General features: G+C 41.8%; 1 protein-coding gene across 6 annotated transcripts in view; it reads right to left on the reverse strand.

The window, feature by feature from the left end:
• Rprd1b (regulation of nuclear pre-mRNA domain containing 1B) overlaps positions 1–17,718 on the reverse strand; it is a 45,851-nt gene that overhangs the window by 16,991 nt on the left and 11,142 nt on the right. For 4 of the 6 annotated variants that reach the window (XM_050150770.1, XM_050150772.1, XM_050150774.1 and 1 more), the window contains exons 3-6: positions 14,792–14,925; positions 9,828–9,940; positions 8,056–8,182; positions 2,834–3,009 (exon numbers count right to left, since the gene is read on the reverse strand). In XM_050150770.1, coding sequence (XP_050006727.1) covers positions 2,834–3,009; positions 8,056–8,182; positions 9,828–9,940; positions 14,792–14,925 — 550 coding nt within the window. The remainder of the gene's footprint in view (positions 1–2,833; positions 3,010–8,055; positions 8,183–9,827; positions 9,941–14,791; positions 14,926–17,718) is intronic. The other 2 variants (XM_050150771.1, XM_050150769.1) reach the window with 1 other exon arrangement.

The following is a 17,718-nucleotide window of genomic DNA, read 5'->3' on the forward strand; positions in this document are numbered from 1 at the left end:
AAAGACACTTCCACTGAGGAATGAGTCAAAGAACAAGCATTTTCTGAGGAACAAATATATCCCTAGTGGCATGACAGCAGCCAAAGAGCATAGAGTCCAAAAGACTTCAGGGGACCATCTGAAGGCGTCCGGTGCTCCAAAACAGCTCAGGCATTTGATACCTTGCATACATCCTTAGTAAACATCTGACTGAATTAGTGTTATTAATAAGTTTTTCTTGGTCTGTTTCAGTGCTGACATAATGAGCTGGAAGAGTCCCCTTTCTCTAAGCTTTCTCACAGTTCCCTTTAACTCCCTGCTTCTGCAATTCTCTCCCTGGAGGACAAGTCACTGAGGAAAATAAGTAAGTAGGCTTCTAGAATCAGGGAAAGCCCTTGCTCCTGAAGAGGAACATCTTACCCATCTTTGCATGCATCTATCAGTGAACAGGTACAGACTGGTGACTCTGTAACCAAGACCCCAGCTCCACACGGCGTCTCCATTCCTCTGTCCATACACTTTATTCCCTTCACACACCTGTTCAGGCATTTGGCTGCTCTTCTTCTTCAATAAACATATTTCTCTCCTCCAATTGCCATTTCCTTTTACAAAAAGGCTTTATTTCCCATGAGGGATTATCTTGAACCACAACCAGAATTGTCATCTGTCTTAACTTGTTTGGTTCTACGTTTACCAACACTGTTGACACTAGACTGATTTCCTTGAAACTCAGTTTCCTTTGGTGAGTCAGAATGGGTTCTCCTTCCCTCTGGACTCTGACCAGAGCAACTTCTGTCACTTCGAAGTTCAAAGCCATTAGGAACCCAACATAAAGTTCTCAAAGAAAGAGAAGAGAGGTGTTTGCTATCTAAAAGAAAATACAATATTAACAAATAAAAACGGAAAAACTTAAGTGTTAACAAATTTGAGCTATGGGGAAAGACTCCCAAGAAAACACCTGTTTGTCCACAAGTCCATCAACTGCGCATTTGCACACAGAAGGCAACAAAAGGTTTGCAGACAAGATTTACCCAGCCTTCTGATTTGGCATGTTAAGAACCAAGCACTATGAAAGGAAGGTGGAGGGACTGCAGCACTGAGATTCTCTCAAGCTACACACTGGGTATTACCATCACCGTCAGAACAGAATGAAGACCTGTCTATTATAAAGGGGTTAGAAGAAACTGTAGATTCAGAAGAGCGACTGTTCATTTGTTTAGCGAGCACGGATGAAGAGTTAAAGCCATCCATCAGCCTCTCACATTTTATCTAGTCACTTGCTTTTTACTTCATTTAACTTTTGCAATCAATGGTCCTGCCCAGTTGGCTGGCTAACATGGTTTGGGACAGAAACCCTGAGTTCTGACTGCCTTGCAGTACCAGGGTCTTCCTACTCCATCCTCAAGTGCTAGGTTCCAATTCCATTCCATATTTTGTGAAATAGCAACAACAGGGCTGCAAAGCTACAGAATGGACTGAACTCTGACCTCTGTGCCTCACAACCTCTTTGGGCATCCGGTAAGCTATCTGCAGGCAGAATGGCCCCCTATGAAACAGACAGCTAATTGCAGATGGGGCAGAGACAGAACAAAGAGTTAAAAGCCTCTACCAACAGTCTCCTTCTCAAAGACTGTCCTCTATGGTGGCTTGCCACATTCCACCCAACAACAGCTGCTCGTGATAATCAACGTCTGACAGATCAGAGAAAGCCCTTAATGTGTCGCCAAGGGCCAGTTCAACAGATGGCACGATGACTTACAACCAGAATCATTAATTACAATCTCTTATTAGTCCCAAGATACAGAGCTGAAATGCTTCCTCAGTGAAAGATGAGTGCATCAGATAAATGGCCGTCTGCTACTGCTGATGAAGTTTCCTTTAGGAGTTCCGGTCAGTGCTGAATCTACAGGAAAGCCACACCACTGCTCAGCTGTCTCCTATCTTTCACAAGCTGGCTAGGCATTTGAAGTCCCCAGCACCTCTAGCTATTACAGCTGCCATAGTCACTGCAAGTAAGGATATGGCACTCCCTCTCTAGTCAGCTGACCACAGAATGACATACCCCACAACCACTAGAGCTAGCTCAACGCTCCCTCCCTCTGTGTCAGAGAACTTTCCCTAGTGGAAGAAAGGCAGCCTTCCACTCCCTTTTCTACTGAGGGGGCTTCATGGGGTGTTTCTTGTAATCATTATGATGTATTCTCCTCTAGGAAGAGACCCCTACTCTCTTCCTAGAAACATAGAGAGAAGAAACTGCTGAACCCCAACAGCCACACTGCTGGCTCTGCTCCCCAGGGACAAGGAGCTACGCTTAGTTAAAAAGCAGATAGTGAGGGAATGACTCAAAACCCTTTTTTTGCTGGAGACACTGAGCCACATGCTCTCAACACAGGAAAAGTGGGTTCCTGCCCATAGTAGAATCAGACTACATAAAAAACTGAACTTGTAGACTATGTACAGAAAGAGCTTGCAGGCAGGCGCCTTACTGGCAAGAACGTACATATGTCAGAAACAAACCTCAGAACAATGCAGGCTCCCAATATAACCAGCTAAGTGCCCTTCGGTTTGCTGACCTAATTTATCAACTGTAACACTAAGTTGAAACAATTAAAGATCCTAAATGCTGTGACTGAAGGCACTGTTTTCACTGTGGGAGATTTTCTTTCCTGGACACGTAAAAATGTGACTTCAACTCTGAACTAGGCTCCAGTAATTACAGTTATCCAATGGATGCTCCTATCTCACTTGTTTCCAAAAGATTAAAAAAAAAAAAAAAAAAAAGGTTAACTGAGGAATAAAATGGGCTTTAGGAAGGCAATTCAGGCAGCTTGGGTCTGCTCTGCAATGTACTCACTTCTAGCTTTTTCTCTTTTTCTGACAAAACCTCTTTCTGGTTCTGGGTGTACTCCACCAGCATCCGAGCCAGCTGGCGCCGGTCTTCCAGTTCAGCTGCCAGGCGCCCGTTATATTCCGCTAGTAACAGACATGCTTCATCTACCGTTTTTGAAAGACGTTCAGCTGCCTCTTTGTCTGAGTACAAATAAGAGAGAAAACAGAGACAACATACAAATCACATAGGTATGATTGCAAACATTCCTGAAAGAAGGGTCACACAGTCCAAGAATAAACCAGAACCTGTGAACCAACAATGCTGGCTAGCCAAGACTCCAAAGGTGCCAACTCTGTCAACAAGACATATTTCTGAACTGCCTGAAGTGAGGCAACTGGATGGGACAGGAAAACTGGCATGCTGAAAAGAGCTTCCAGCAAAAGTTCTTCAGACAAAACCAGCATATAGATATTTAGGGTCATCTGTGAAATGGCTTCCCTTGTCTGTGAGAAGACGGAGTGCTTTTGCTTCTATTACCGCAGACTTTCCCCACTGTTCTGAAGTAACAGAGAGCACTCACATCTTGGGTGTGGAGGAGAGGCTCAGAATGTGGTCTCAGACGCTGATCTGCAGGACTCTGTCCACCAAAGACAGAGCCTGAAAAAGAAGAAGGGTCTCTCAAATGTATCTGAGCACAACCCTCAGTGGGAATAGTTTATAAAATCACAAATAAGCAATGCCACGCACGGTAGCTCACACTTGTAGGAGGACTGCCATAAATTCCGTAAGTCTGGGTTACATAGCAAGGTTCCCCACAACAACCCCCCCCCAAAAAAAAAGAAAAAGGAAAGGAGGGAACAAACATCTTTTTCTTAAATGTGCAAAATATTTTGTGTTGTATTTTTAAAGTATTGGTCACCATTGACCAGACTGATTTCCTATCCTAATAATGGCCTGTCACCCATGCTTTGGGGAGAGGAGAAGAACAAGCCCTGAATCATAAGAAAAGGGATTCTTGGAAAGAAATGCTAAAGAAAGGCTGATGTAGCAAGTGAGCAGAGGCAAAAGGAGGTTTAGATCCATCAAGAACTGCTACACCTGTATGATGGTGGCACAAGCTTAAACGTGTGCATCTTGCTTTAAAAGGTCTTCTGGGGGCTGGAGAGACGGCTCAGGGGTTAAGAGCACTTATTGCTGTTGTAGAGAACATGGATTTGGTTCCCAGCACCCATATCAGGTAGCTCATACAGTTCTGGAGGATCCAATGCAATCTCCACACCTGCATATATGTGATGTAAATAAATTCATGTAGGTGGGCGCACACACACACACAAGTATAAAATAAATATTAAAAATAAATAAAAACAAAATTTCTTTGGGATGAAAATAGCAGGTTGATGTTTTGAAGAAAAGGGCATCAAAGCTTCCAGCAGCTAGACAGACAGTTCAGTGACACAAATCTGGAGCTCTCAGCATTCTTTGAGGCAATGAAATTAAGGAATTTCTAGCACAGAACAGCTATCTGGTCCTTACTTGCCTCTGTGAACAATAGGAAATGAACTACTGAGTGCTCTCCATCTGGGTCTGACACCAAAGATCAAGCTTTCCTCCCTCTGTGGGCTAGAGAACACATACTTGGGAAGGAGTGAGCAAAACAAGGTGGGAAGAAGGCCTGTGACAGAGGGCAGGGGACCACACAGTACAGACTGGTGGTGCGGCCCGTGAACAAGCCTGAGCGGCTGCTTTCAGTTGTGTCAATCCTTGACTACTGATCTCTTTTTATTACTCAAGAGTTATACAACCCACACTGGCTGGGAATCAGATCAGTGTCTTGTTCAACCATCATCAGTGAAGCTTCTTCCTGCAGTGAACTGGACAGTGTACTGAGAGAGACTTTGGAACTCCCAGCCCTAAATGGGATGTCTTCATCAAACCCCTTCCCTTAGGGCTCAGGGAGCCTTGAGGTTATAAGAGCCAGTGGGGATGGAGGAAATCAAGGAAACAGTTATCTTCTGGACACAACAGGACTGAACACACATGAACTCAGAGACTGTGGCATCATGCACAGGTTCAAGCCAGAAGAGGTACCAGTGCTGAGAGTGGAAGTGGACAACAGCCCTCATCTATAACTCAAGTGTCAAAAACCTGCAAGGGAAAGATTAGTTTTTCCCAATGGAGTCTCACCGACACACAAAGCACATTTAGAGGCAGCTCCATGCCCAGTAGTAGATAGCCAACACAAAATTAACTCAATGGTACTGGAGAGGTCTTGACCTGTAACACTTTGTATGAGCAACAGTCACTCTACTGGTCTTTTGTTTGTATGTATGTATACATATATATACACATATGTATATATATTGTTTCTGATTTTCTGTTTCTGCTTTGTTTATGTGTGTATACATATATATGTGTTTCTTATGCTTTTTGTGTTTTATTTTTAATTATGGTTTGTTCTTTTATTTGTCTGTTTGTTTTCAAAAGAGAGAAAGAAGGTGTGGAGTTGATGGGTAGAGAAATGGAGAGGATCTGGAAGAGGTGACTGGGGGGAAATTGATCAATATGTATCATATGGGAAAAAATTTCAATTTAAAAGGTGGGTGTCACACAAAAATTGCAGTTCAGGGAGCTGGAGAGATGGCTTAGTGGTTAAGAGCATTGCCTGCTCTTCCAAAGGTCCTGAGTTCAATTCCCGGCAACCACATGGTGGCTTACAACCATCTGTAATGAGGTCTGGTGCCCTCTTCTGGCCTGCAGACATACACACAGACAGAATGTTGTATACATAATAAATAAATAAATATTTAAAAAAAAAAAAAAGAATGTGAGAATATATTTTAAAAAAGAAATTGCAGTTCAAATGCGGAAATCTTGCCTGGGGCTGACGGCTGTGCTCTGGCCTGCCTTCCCCATGCCTTTAATGAGCCGCCTCCTGAGGCCAGTCCTCTGCCTGGGCTCGGGAATCCTGCGTTCCTGGTTGACTCACTCAAACACTCAGTTTCTGACAGTCCCCAAGCTTCCCTACTTCCTCCATTTCTCTCTTTTCTTAAGAACCACCAGCACAGGAAGAAACCTGTAGCTGTCTCCCTACCAGCTAGCACTTCTCAGCTCTTACCTCACTTCCCTGCTCCCCTTAACAGCAACTCAGGAGGCGCTTAGTCCCTGCAGCCAGTCCCTCTTTCCAATGTCAAGAAGTTAACCCCAATCAGCCTTACAAATTCTCAGTGTACACCCTTCAATCACTGTTGTGGGATATTTGTACACTGTGTGAAAATGTTTTGCTATGATTGGTGTAATAAAAAGTTAAATGGCTAATAGTTAGGAAGGTATTAGGTGGGACTTCCAGGAAGAGAGGATTCTGGGAAAAAGGACGGAGCTGCCAGCCAGACACAGGGGAAGCAGCATGGTTAGTATGAAACGAGCCACTTGACAGAACATAGATTAAAATAAAGAAGGACAAGCCTAAGATAAGACCAAGCTTTCATAATTACTAATAAGTCTCCAGATCATTATTTTTGAGTTGGCAGCCCAAAGAAAAAGCCAACTACAAATCACCCAGAAAGTATCTGAGCACTTCTCATGTGCCTTGGTTTTCAGATACCAGGGACAAAAGATAAGAAACATCCTCTGCCTTTAAGTGTGGGTCTTACTTAGAAGGAAGGGAAGTCACACATAGTACTGTATTATCAGCTGAAGATCAGAACTACAAAGGAGTAAGTGGGGCACTGGGAGGGAGAGGACCAGCATTTTCAGTAAGGGAATGGGAGAGGCTTCACAGAGGTGGTAGAAGAGAGAATACAGACTCAAAGGAAGGGAGACTCAAAGATTCCCAAAGCAGAAAGCTTTCCCTGATCACCTTTATCTCCTTGCTGATTCACTGCCCACCAACTCTGCCTCCTCCTTAACATTTAATCCGTGAAAAGCTATGGACACGACACCAGGAACACCTGCTATACGGTGAACCTTACAGATATGCCAACTGAAGGAAGTTACTGCCTCAGGAACTTTAACTTCTTTCAGGTGAGCATGAAGGAAGTCAGGGAAGCAGCCAGCTCAAGGGGCTGGAAGGGAAATGACCTGGAGAGAATGGGATAAAAGTATTGAACTTTTGCAATGAAAAGACCATTTAATTTGAAGCCTAGGTTGAAATCCCCAAATTCACTGCATATGTGATTTTGGCCAAGATGTCTAACTTTGCAAAGTCTCAATCCTTTCTTATATATGAGAATACAATTCTTCAAAGATTATCACAAGGCATAGAGTGCCAGGCACAGAACATGCTTTTTAAAAGATTAGCTCGTACTTCACTCCCTTCTTCAACTGCTTGTGCAGAAAGCAAGAACAGTGTCAACGCCTCTGTTTACCCAGGAATGACCGGGAGGAGCTCAACACCTGCATGGCACTGAACCACCTCCCAGCGTGTTAGTGTGTACTGCATTAAACAACGCAGCTGTGTATCACACACTTCCTTCCTCTTAGCAAAGGTTCTGAGTTCATAGCCTATCCTTTCCTGGCTTCCTCTGCCCTACACATACAAAATTGGTACCATGCTGTCAGCGGATCTTATTCAGAGAGTAGCTGGCTGTGACACTCCAGCATTTCTGCTGTAACTATTCAGATCACTATTCACATTCTGTTTCAAAAGATTTTTGTTGTGATCTATTTTTAATTATTTATTTATTTAGGATTTTTGCTTTTTATTTGTATGAGTGTTTGTCTACATGTGTCTAAGTACATCACTTGTGTGTCTGATGCCAAAAGAGGTCAGAAAACAGCATCAGATCCCCTGGAACTGGAGTTACAGGCAGCTGTGCCACCATGTGGGTGCTAGGAACAGACCCAGGTCCTATGAAAGGGCAGTAAGAACTTTTAACCACTGAGCCATCTCTCCAACCCCAAAATTTATTTGTATTATTTTTATTTATATGTATGAATGCATGCAAGTATGCCATATGTGTGTGAGTGTCCATGGAGGTCAAAAGAGTACATCAGATGTCCTGAGTTAAAGGTATTATAGCCGCCCAAGGCAGGTGTCTGAAATGAAACCCAGGTCCCCTGCAGAAGCAGGAAGTACTCTGAATGTGGAGCTACCTGTCCAGTCCCTCCAAGAACTTCCTCCTTTAGCATGCTGAATGGCTTTACATGCCAACATGGCAGAGCACCCACCATCACAGAAAGTCTCTGCCTAGGATACAGCATGACTACAGAAGGCTCCTCTTTCCTCTTTCATCTGAATGACCTCTCACCTGTTATTTTTTCCAGCAGCGACACATCCTGCACTTCCTGGGGCAGGGAAGCAATCTTCTGCCGAACAGTAGCATCTCCCGAAGCGGCATTTTCCAGATCCTGTAATGCTTTGATTAGCTCCTCAGTCTATAAAGGGCAAAGACAAATATATAACCCATTAAGATATAATGGAGCTAAAGAAAATTAGCTAAAAACAAATTATAAAAACGATCATTCTTAGCATTAAAAAACAGGTCAAAAGTCACACAAACAACTGTTCTTAGTACCAGGAATTTGTGGTTGGAAAGATATGAATTCTAAAAGACATAAAGTTAGTTAATTGTTCTAAGTCTACAAAACATAAATAAACCTCTATAGAATATTTTTTAATTAAAGAGCATATTTTTGGCAACTTAAGAATATGGACTCTAGTTCATGCTGCTTAATTTCAAATAAAGTATTGTTTATAGTATAAAACAATCTATAATATAGAAAAAAGACCTAAATACCAGATGTTGAACATCTGTGTGTTGGCTGATTACATTTTTCTAGAGTTTGCCTTACAAAGTTAAGATCACTGCCAATATTAAAATGTGAAATGAATTAACTCATTAGGTGTTAAAAATAAGAAAAGCATATTCTGCATCTACCAAAGGGGCTTTACCAAGCCATGAGAAAACACAGAATGCTAATAAGTAGCCGAGCACAACGACCCAAGAACAGCTGGCTATGCAGGCAATAGTTAGATTACTCTGAAAGCTGATAATCCAAGCTCCTCCCCTTTAAAGTTTTTAGATGCAAAGATATGACCTACCATTGCTATTATCTAATCCTGTCTAATCCGTAGCTTTAACATCACACAACACACACATACTTCCTAGTTATCTATGTCCTGACCATGTCCATGCAGAAATGCAGAATACAGTTAAGATGAGGCAGTCACATTCAACAAACAGGACATGGACAGACAAGTATGGTGGCATGCACTTGTCATTCCAGGACCAGGGAAGCTGAGGCAGGAACATTGATTTTTTTTTTTTTAAAGGGCCTCACTATATAGCCAGGATGGCCTCACACTCATGGTTCTCGTGCCTCGGACTCCCTAGAGCTAGTTTCACAGGTGAAATCTGCTATAAGAGGAAAACATCAAGTTTAAGGTCAGCTAGCATCAAAAGTAAGACTCTTATCTCAAAACATTAAAAACAAAACAAACAAAAAAAGGGACATGAACTCTGAATTATGACAGATCTGAATTCAAATTAAGATACTTGGCAAATTACTTAAATACTATTTAATCTGTTTTTGGCGGCTTATTGTTTTGATGATAAACAGATGAACCAGATCAAACTTGTTTCATAAGGGGTTATCTAAGGCAAATGCACCCTTAAATACTAACTCCCTGTTGCAATACTTATAACAGAGGCTATAGTGAAGCAAATTTATTATCGGCAGTTACAAGACTGTCCTTAGATAGTAATAAGTTGTTTGCTTATAAACAAGAATGCTATTAGCAAAAGGCACAGCAAAGTGCTTCAAAACATCTTTATCATACCATATAAATCTGCTTTTAAAGAATACTTTTCACTTTTAGAAGATAAAACCAATTCCAAACACTTTATAAAACAAAAACCCATTGTAAAGTCATGGTATAAAAAGTCAGATGTCTGGTGAGCTGTGTCTGGGTGGGCTATTGTAGCTGCTGCCCTTTGACAAGCTACACTACTGATAACAAGCGCCACCTCGTGGTCATGATCTTCAATTAGAGGTCACCTGGAGTCACTGGGTCACATACCAAGAGGGGGCCTGCAGAAGGATCTTGGGGAGAGTAACTTCCGGGGTAGTCATCATCCTCCTCCTCTTGTATCTGCTGAAAAGTTCGTTTCAGAGACTTCTTCTCTTCTGTTGCTAGGAAAATACATGACAGATGTGAGCTGCGTGACCTGCATAAGCATCCAGTGCCCTGTTAAATGACCACAGGTAAAACTGGGGGAGAGGGTGGGGTGTTCAGTTTCAGAGATGGCTTCATGCTAACTTTCTTGCTAGTTCTTTTAAATTGGTGCAATTCCTTATGTTACTGAAGAGACAAAAAAGTTCCCAGTCTGTCATCTCAGATCTATTCTTTGAATCCAAGAAACTACTGGAAAGCGGCTAAAACTGGTATGTCCCAAGCTACCATAGTTAGAACCTTCCTTCCTTTAAAAGAAGTAAACAGTAAAATAGTAAGAAGCATGAGGCAATACATCGAAATAAACAGACTTGTATGGGAGGCGGGGAGAGACAGAGAACACAGTGCACATGAAACAGTTTTATGCTTTTCAAAGATCATTTTAGAAAATAAATAGGAGGAACAAATTCACCAATAAAACTATCAAAGATTTCAAGTACAAATACCCTTTCAACTCTTTCTTTAAGACCAGAATAAACCTAATTTTACTGTAAAATAAAAGCCAACTATTACTGAGAAACATGATTGATACTACTGGAAGAAATTACTTAAGTTTTCATTCTAGAATTAACTACTTTTGAAGCTGGCAAGTTACATTCTTTATTATCTGTCCCCTGTGCTTTTACATGATTATGATAGATGTGTTAATTCTAAAATCATTCTTATTGCATCATACAGGGCAACACAAAACAAGCACAAACAACTGGGGAAATAAATCTAAATGATAAATCTACGTTTAAAAGAAATATTGGACACCAAATATGTGCAGAGCATTGCAATGGTTTTCTTTCCTTTCGTCTTTCCAACAACTCTGATAGAACATTCTATTACAAGGAGAAAAAGACTCAGGGAGGTTAAACAACTCCCTGGCACAACACCCAAGCCCATAAGTCTTTCCACTATACACAAACAACTAAGCACAAGTACTTTTATCTGTCAAAGGGGGGGGGGTACCAGGCACCCACCTCGGAACTTGTATGTAACTCACCAGGAAGGTGCACACATGCTCACTTAAGTCTCCTCTGTAACCAAGGATGTGGCTCCTATTTTCTATCTTACACATTTATTAGTTATGTTAGACAGAAAGACCAGTCAGGAGTATGTATTGTATTTTTTTTTCTTATAGTTTTGTTTTATGGATGGAAGTGAGAAAATAGCTGGCCACATTTATGATGAAGGCCGTCCCTGTTTCACATAACGCTACTATGGAGAACAGCTCTCAGTTTAGTGAAATGACACCAGTTCCCAGCAGCACACTTCGGGTCTCATGGTCAGGTGTATTAACTGAATACTGGGATGAAGTGATTTTTCTAATAGTTCAGTCCCCAAATCACAATCGATAACCAATCACTTCCTTTTCGCAATGTCTGTCAGTGAAGTCACTGTGCACTGCATCCTCAGCCCACAAGACAGGGGAGTGGAATATGTGTCATCCCATTTGACAGATGCATATCACATTTCATAAAAATTCCAATAGAGAATTGACCATAAAAATGAAAGCACAACAAAGAAGCTGCAACTAAAGCCATGGTGGAACTGAATCTGAATAGCACTAAGAGGAGCTGAGAAGTAAGTACTTGACTAAGGGCGATGCTGCACAGAGGGGCCTAGTGATGCAGTGAGGCTAACACTGCACAGAGGGGCCTAGTGATGCAGTGAGGCTAACACTGCACAGAGGGGCCTGGTGATGCGGTAAGGCTAACCCTGCACAGAGGGGCCTGGTGATGCGGTAAGGCTAACGCTGCACAGAGGGGCCTGGTGATACCAACTTAGCAGCAAAAATAAAGGATGATGGTGGAAGAAGTGACCCCACAAAAACACTTCACACTAAAGCAACTTTCAGGATGTGTCTAGTGATAAACACCTGCAGCCTCAACTGAGCAGAGGCAGAGACAGGTATGGAAGAGTTCAAGGCCAGCCAGGAGTACACAGCACAACCCTGACTCAAAATAAAGTAAAAAGGGAAAGGGAGAGGCAGGGAGAGGAGCAGAGAAAAATGTAGAGCTCAATAAAAAAATCAATAAAATTAAAGAAAAAAAAAAGAAAGCTTCCTCCTCCACATATTGCTGCTTTAGTGATACTCTGTCAAATTAAATAACAAAGCTACTATGAAACAAATACTTAGAAACTATAAACAAAATAAATCTTCCTTTCCTTAAAAAAATAAAAAAGTAAAAAGGCCAGAGGATGTTAACTCACTGACAGGACACTTACCTGACACACATGAAGTCCCCTGTCTAATACCCAGCCTTCAAAAAAATATTAAAAAGAAAAATTCCCAGTTTCAAAACACTGAGAGACTGTTCAAACTATTTTTGATACACTTGTTGCAATGAAAGTTACTTTGTTTCAATATTTCTACTTTCTGTTTTACTCTAGTTCTAAGAATGAAATTTAGGGTCTTACCCTTGTAGGCAGGCCCTCTGTTGTTAAGTTTCATCAGGGACAATGGTCTATTGAGACAGGGTTTTCTTTTGTTTTGTTTTTTCAAGGCAGGGTTTCTCTGTGTAGCTTTGGAGTCTGTCCTGTACTTCACTCTTGAAGAAAAGGCTGGCCTCGAATTCATAGACATCTACCTGCCTCTGCCTCCTGGGTGCTGGGATTAAAGGTGTGCACTACCACCGCCTGGCTGAGACAGGGTCTTGTTATGCAGCTCAAGCTGTCTTCAAATTCCTGTGTAGCCCAGGCTGGTATTAAACTAGCAATCCTCCTGCCTCTGTCTCCTGAGTCGTGGGACTGCAGGAATGTGCCACTGTGCCTAGAAAAAGCCACCGGTAGTTCTACTGTTTTTTTCTTTTCTCTATACATTTGTAGTTAGTGTTATAACTGATAAAAAAGGGGCAGAGAACTGAAATTTTCTACATGGATCATTAAATTCTTTTTGCATAGTTTTGATTTACATGATCATTTTATAGTCTTGCAAAGCAAAGATGATATATTGTTAAGTGGAAAACCCACTAGCATATGGTTTACATATGAAATATCCAATAGTACTCAGTGCACAGTAGCTGCTTAATGTGTGGCATGTGGTATAACCCACACACACTCAGCCACTACAGCATAAAAGTGCCATGTGAAAGGAGTGGCCACCAGGATATGAATATAAGATCAAAATAAAATTTTTAAATAAAATATGAATATAAAATTTACACTACTGTGGCCCTGAAGAGTTGGCTCAATGGTTAAGAGCACTGGCTGTTCTTGCAGAGGACCCAAGTTCTGTTCCCTTTATCTACATGACAGTTTACAGCTGTCTCTAACTCCAATCCATACATACATAATTAAAAATTTAGTAAATAAAAATAAACAAAAAACTTTTAAAAAGTTCCAAAAGAAAGTAAAGGCAAACTCTATGAGTTACCCAAATATAATGAATTACCCATGAATCAATACTGCAATGTGAACAACTATTCAAATTTGGAAATGAGCCTCTGGGGAAGTCAAGGGTGTTTGAAAGGAAGGTAATAAACGAGTTTGATCATCCAGCTCCGGAGAACACAGGAGTGAGCTGTGTGACTTACACACCCAGGGAGCTACTGAGTGTCTGTCTCTACAGGATGAAGGGGAAGGGAAACAGTCTTTAGACAACCGACACTAGCACACAACTCCAAAGGAGTCGTTCCCAACACTGCCACAGTGCTGCCACTGCTGGAACCCAGGGCAGAAAACAGCTAGCTTTTCAGAAGCAAGTAAAACAACAGTTTTCTAAGTAAAACAGTAATGGCACAAAGCCTGAAAGCACTTTCTTAGAAAGTCTCTTTCAGCGTACTGTAAAGTACATGGTAATTTTAGAGCTGGAAGAGACTGTAAGAGCACACAGGTAACGGGCTGAAGACATGTTATTGTCACTCATGCTGATCCTGAGGGGTCCGACAGCAGAGGTGTGTGCACAGCACCAGAGAACAAGGCGGGGACAGCTACACGGGGGCCAGGGTGGCATTCTTGGGAATACACTGCCACAAGTGAAAGGGGTGCAAAGATGTGTTGTGAAGAACTGCAGCAGATGCAGAAAAGCAGCCAGCAAAGCGTCCAGAGGGACACTTGGAAACTCAGCCTGCCCATGAACCAGGAACATCGTGAAGGCACGGACTAAAGAATCTCCAAGTGGACTAGTCACATCAGAAGGCCTCCTTAATATGGTGAGTACTGACCTGATCGTTAGCAGTAAGTGTAAGTGGAGTCAGATCAGAGCGACAGCTTAGGAGCTGGTGATGACAACTAGAAGTAACATACAACTAACGAGAGACAGAAAAACCAAACATTTCAATTTATTCTTTAGAGAAAAAATAACATGGGCTCTTAAGAATTTTAAAATTCACATACATACTTCCCAAGGATACTCTAGGCTCAGTAAAGATCAAAATCAATATAGACAATAAGTTGGCAATCATAAAAGGATAGAAAACCAGATTTATTATTAATAAAGTCAAGTTCTAAAAGGGCAAGGGAATGATACAAGGCCCTGCTTTGGACAATGTCATGGTCAGGGCGAGGTATTTCTTAGTCAACCACAATTCTAAAGAAGTTGGTTATTCCTTTTCCTGTGCGAGGACAGTTCCTGAAAGAGCAAGAAGGGCCAAAAACCCACACAGGAAGTGAGGGAGTGAGAACATGGCAGCATGAGCACAAGAACCAGGCCTGCCCACTGCGAGCTCTGTCTAAATTCTCACCATCACTCAGCATCATCTCGCTCTGAAGAGTCAGAAGCGGCTGGTGGACCACAGCAGCCACAACAGCCCCCACTGCAGCTTTTCATGTGGGACTGGGAGTAGCAAAGACCAAGAGCTGTAAACATGTGGTGATGTTTCTACCTTTGGGGGGAGGGCTCTTGGAGTCCTCCATAGACAGCTTCAGCTGCTGTATGAACTCGCCGCCATACACACTTCGTTCTTGCCAGATGTTCAGCAATCTTTCTAAAGGTTTTTTACAGCCTTCATCTGCCTCTCTGCCCAGAAAAGATGAAAAGATATATATATATAAGCTTAAGTTTTTGTTTTTAATTAGGACAGATCCATTAAAAAAAAAAAAACAACAACTGCCAAAATGATTTATATACTTAAAACAAGAATGCGGTATACCCTGTACTATTTGGAGTCCCAAATCTTGACAGAAACTGCATTCCTCCCATGGTGAGTGGGGAAGAGGCATCCCATAACCCAAGGAATCTTTTTTCCCCTTAGAAATGTGGGAGAATAGGAAAAAAAAACCCTATATGACTGGTTTTAACAGACAGAAAACAAAATTGATCATATCAATTGTGACAACTTGCCTTTTCAGAAGATGTCAATTTAAATTAAGTCCTAGGCATATACTGGAAATTAAAATTAGCCAAACCTTTAAGATGTTAAAGGCACAAATGTTTAAATTTACTACATCAACACACCAACACCTCTACATGCATACATATCTGTGCTAAAAATGTCTCAACATTACCTACTGCATAACGACTTTAACACTGGCTGAGCCTGAGTCCCGTGTTCACACATCTATATCTAATGGATAATCCTAGAACACACTGGAAATAATTTTTAATCTATATCTGAAAGGAAAAAGTTAGGTAATCTTTTCCTGGTAAGTTGCTCTTAAAACAGAATACAGCCGACACAGTTAACCTCTTACCTACTCAACGAGTGGGATGGCAGCAAACAAGCAGGAGACTTTCTCAGGAGACCCAGGCCTCCCGCCTGCCACCTATGGGTTCCTGGGCACTCTGTTCAGTGAAAATGCATAAACACCAGCATCTTAACACCGAGCACCTTAAGAAGGGCTCACAAGATGGCTCAGCAAGTAAATATGCTTGTCTCTAAGTCTGACAACCTGATTTCCATACCCAGGACCACATAGTAAAAAGAAAAAGAACCAATTCAGGCAAGTTTTCCTGTCTCCCATGAGTGAGTCTTGTCTCTCCAAATAAACTAAACTAAAATGTAACTATTAAAAAAGGGAGACCTTGGGTTGGAGATGTAGCTCAGTTGAAGTGTTTGTCTAGCTCTGGGTTCAATCCCTAACACAGCAAAAGCAAAGTATGGTTGGTAATGTCTGTGATCCCAGCACTGGGGAGGTAAAGGTAAGAGAATCAGAGGTTCAAAGTCATCCATCCACAACTACACAGTAAATCTGAGGCCAGACTCAGATATATGAGACTATGCCAAAAGGGGGAGGGGAAAAGACCTCCTCATCTTAGGAGCAAAGTCAAATGTCTTCACTAAGAACGTCACGAATGGCAAATTCAACTGCGATGGAATTCTACCCACCCTCAGCACAGGCAGCAACGACAGCACTTCTGCAATGCTATGCTGATACTCAGCCTGGTCAGTAGTAAATTACTACTAGCAAGTCAACTAAGCTGAGATCAAAGTCAGCAAACATATAAACTAATTTTTTATAATTTTTTTTCAAGTCAGAGGTAAGCACTAGGAAGACAGGGAAACGCTTCTACTACACTTTCAAGAGCTCAGCTATAAGCAAGTTCTCTGGTGTTGATGCTGAGACACTCTTACTCTCCCTTCAAAGAATTTGCAGAAATGAGTTACTCTCACCCTTCCTCTGCCAACAACCTGGCCCAAGCAGCAGCCATTCCCAACAGGCCGTCTCCGACAGCCTCATTACTGCTCTTCCAGCTTCCAGCCTTATCTTCCTACAGCTACTCAAATTTGTTTTTGTTTTTTAATACTTTCTTTTCTTTTTGTTTTGTGTACATTGGTGCTTTGTCTGCAGATCTGTCTTTATGAGGGCACCGGATACCTTGGAAGAAAAGTACAGATAGTCGTGGAATGCCATGTGGGTGCTGGGAATTGAACCTGGGGCCTCTGGAAGAGCAGCCAGGGCTCTTAACCACTGAGCCATCTCTCCAGCCCCAGTCACTCCAATTTTAATAATGTAATTCTAGCTGCTGTGGGAAGGCACTTCTTATCAGACAGAATCCTTACAAAGTTCTCAAGGCTTTTTCAACCTCTCCAACCCACTCTGGTCCTCAGGCTTTGCGCCAGGAGCTCTCTGCCCCACCCTCGTCTTCAGCAGCACTTCCCTAGTCCCCACAGGGACTCTCACTTCTTGCCCCACCTTCACTGTCTTCCATATAATGTCTCTCATGTGTTGCACAGAGTAGTTGTTTACTTGTTGCATATAAATGCAATTTCTGGACAGAGGGGCTTGTTTTTCTCCCCACGAGGACCACATTGGCTGAATCAATCTTTTTAGGAATTTTAAAACCTTTTTTGAATTCCATATAAAACACTCGACTTTCAACTTTTCTGCAAAGTCATTCAAGTCACAAATTAACTAAACTAACCGGTTTTGAAATAAGTCGCTCCAATGAAGCAGAAGTCACTTCGGCACCCAAAATCAGATACAGCTAGAGTAAGAACGCAGTTTGAAAAAAAAAAGCAGGGGGTAGGAGGGAACACTACCTTTTCAGGTTATACAGATTTCATTTTAAACGGAGAATTTAGAGTACTCATTTGTAATTGCTTGTCTAACATGGAGCCCAATCCCCAACTCTGTATAAACTGGGCATGGTGATGCTTGTCTGTAACCCCAGAATTCAAGGGGTGAAGGAAGGAGGAGCAGTTCAAAGTCATCCCTGGTTACACAAATACTTTGAGGCCACGCTAGGCTACATGAAGACCTGATTCCAAAATAAACAAATAAATAATGTATATATGAGAAATATCTATGCGAAAAAGTAATTTTAAAAATAATTTGGATTAGAGAGAGAGGGGGAGAAGAGTGGGGGGAG

Source organism: Alexandromys fortis, unplaced genomic scaffold (genome assembly GCF_014885135.2).
Source record: "Alexandromys fortis isolate MF-2015 unplaced genomic scaffold, M_Fortis_MF-2015_v1.1 scaffold_27, whole genome shotgun sequence".
Lineage (NCBI taxonomy): Eukaryota > Metazoa > Chordata > Mammalia > Rodentia > Cricetidae > Alexandromys > Alexandromys fortis.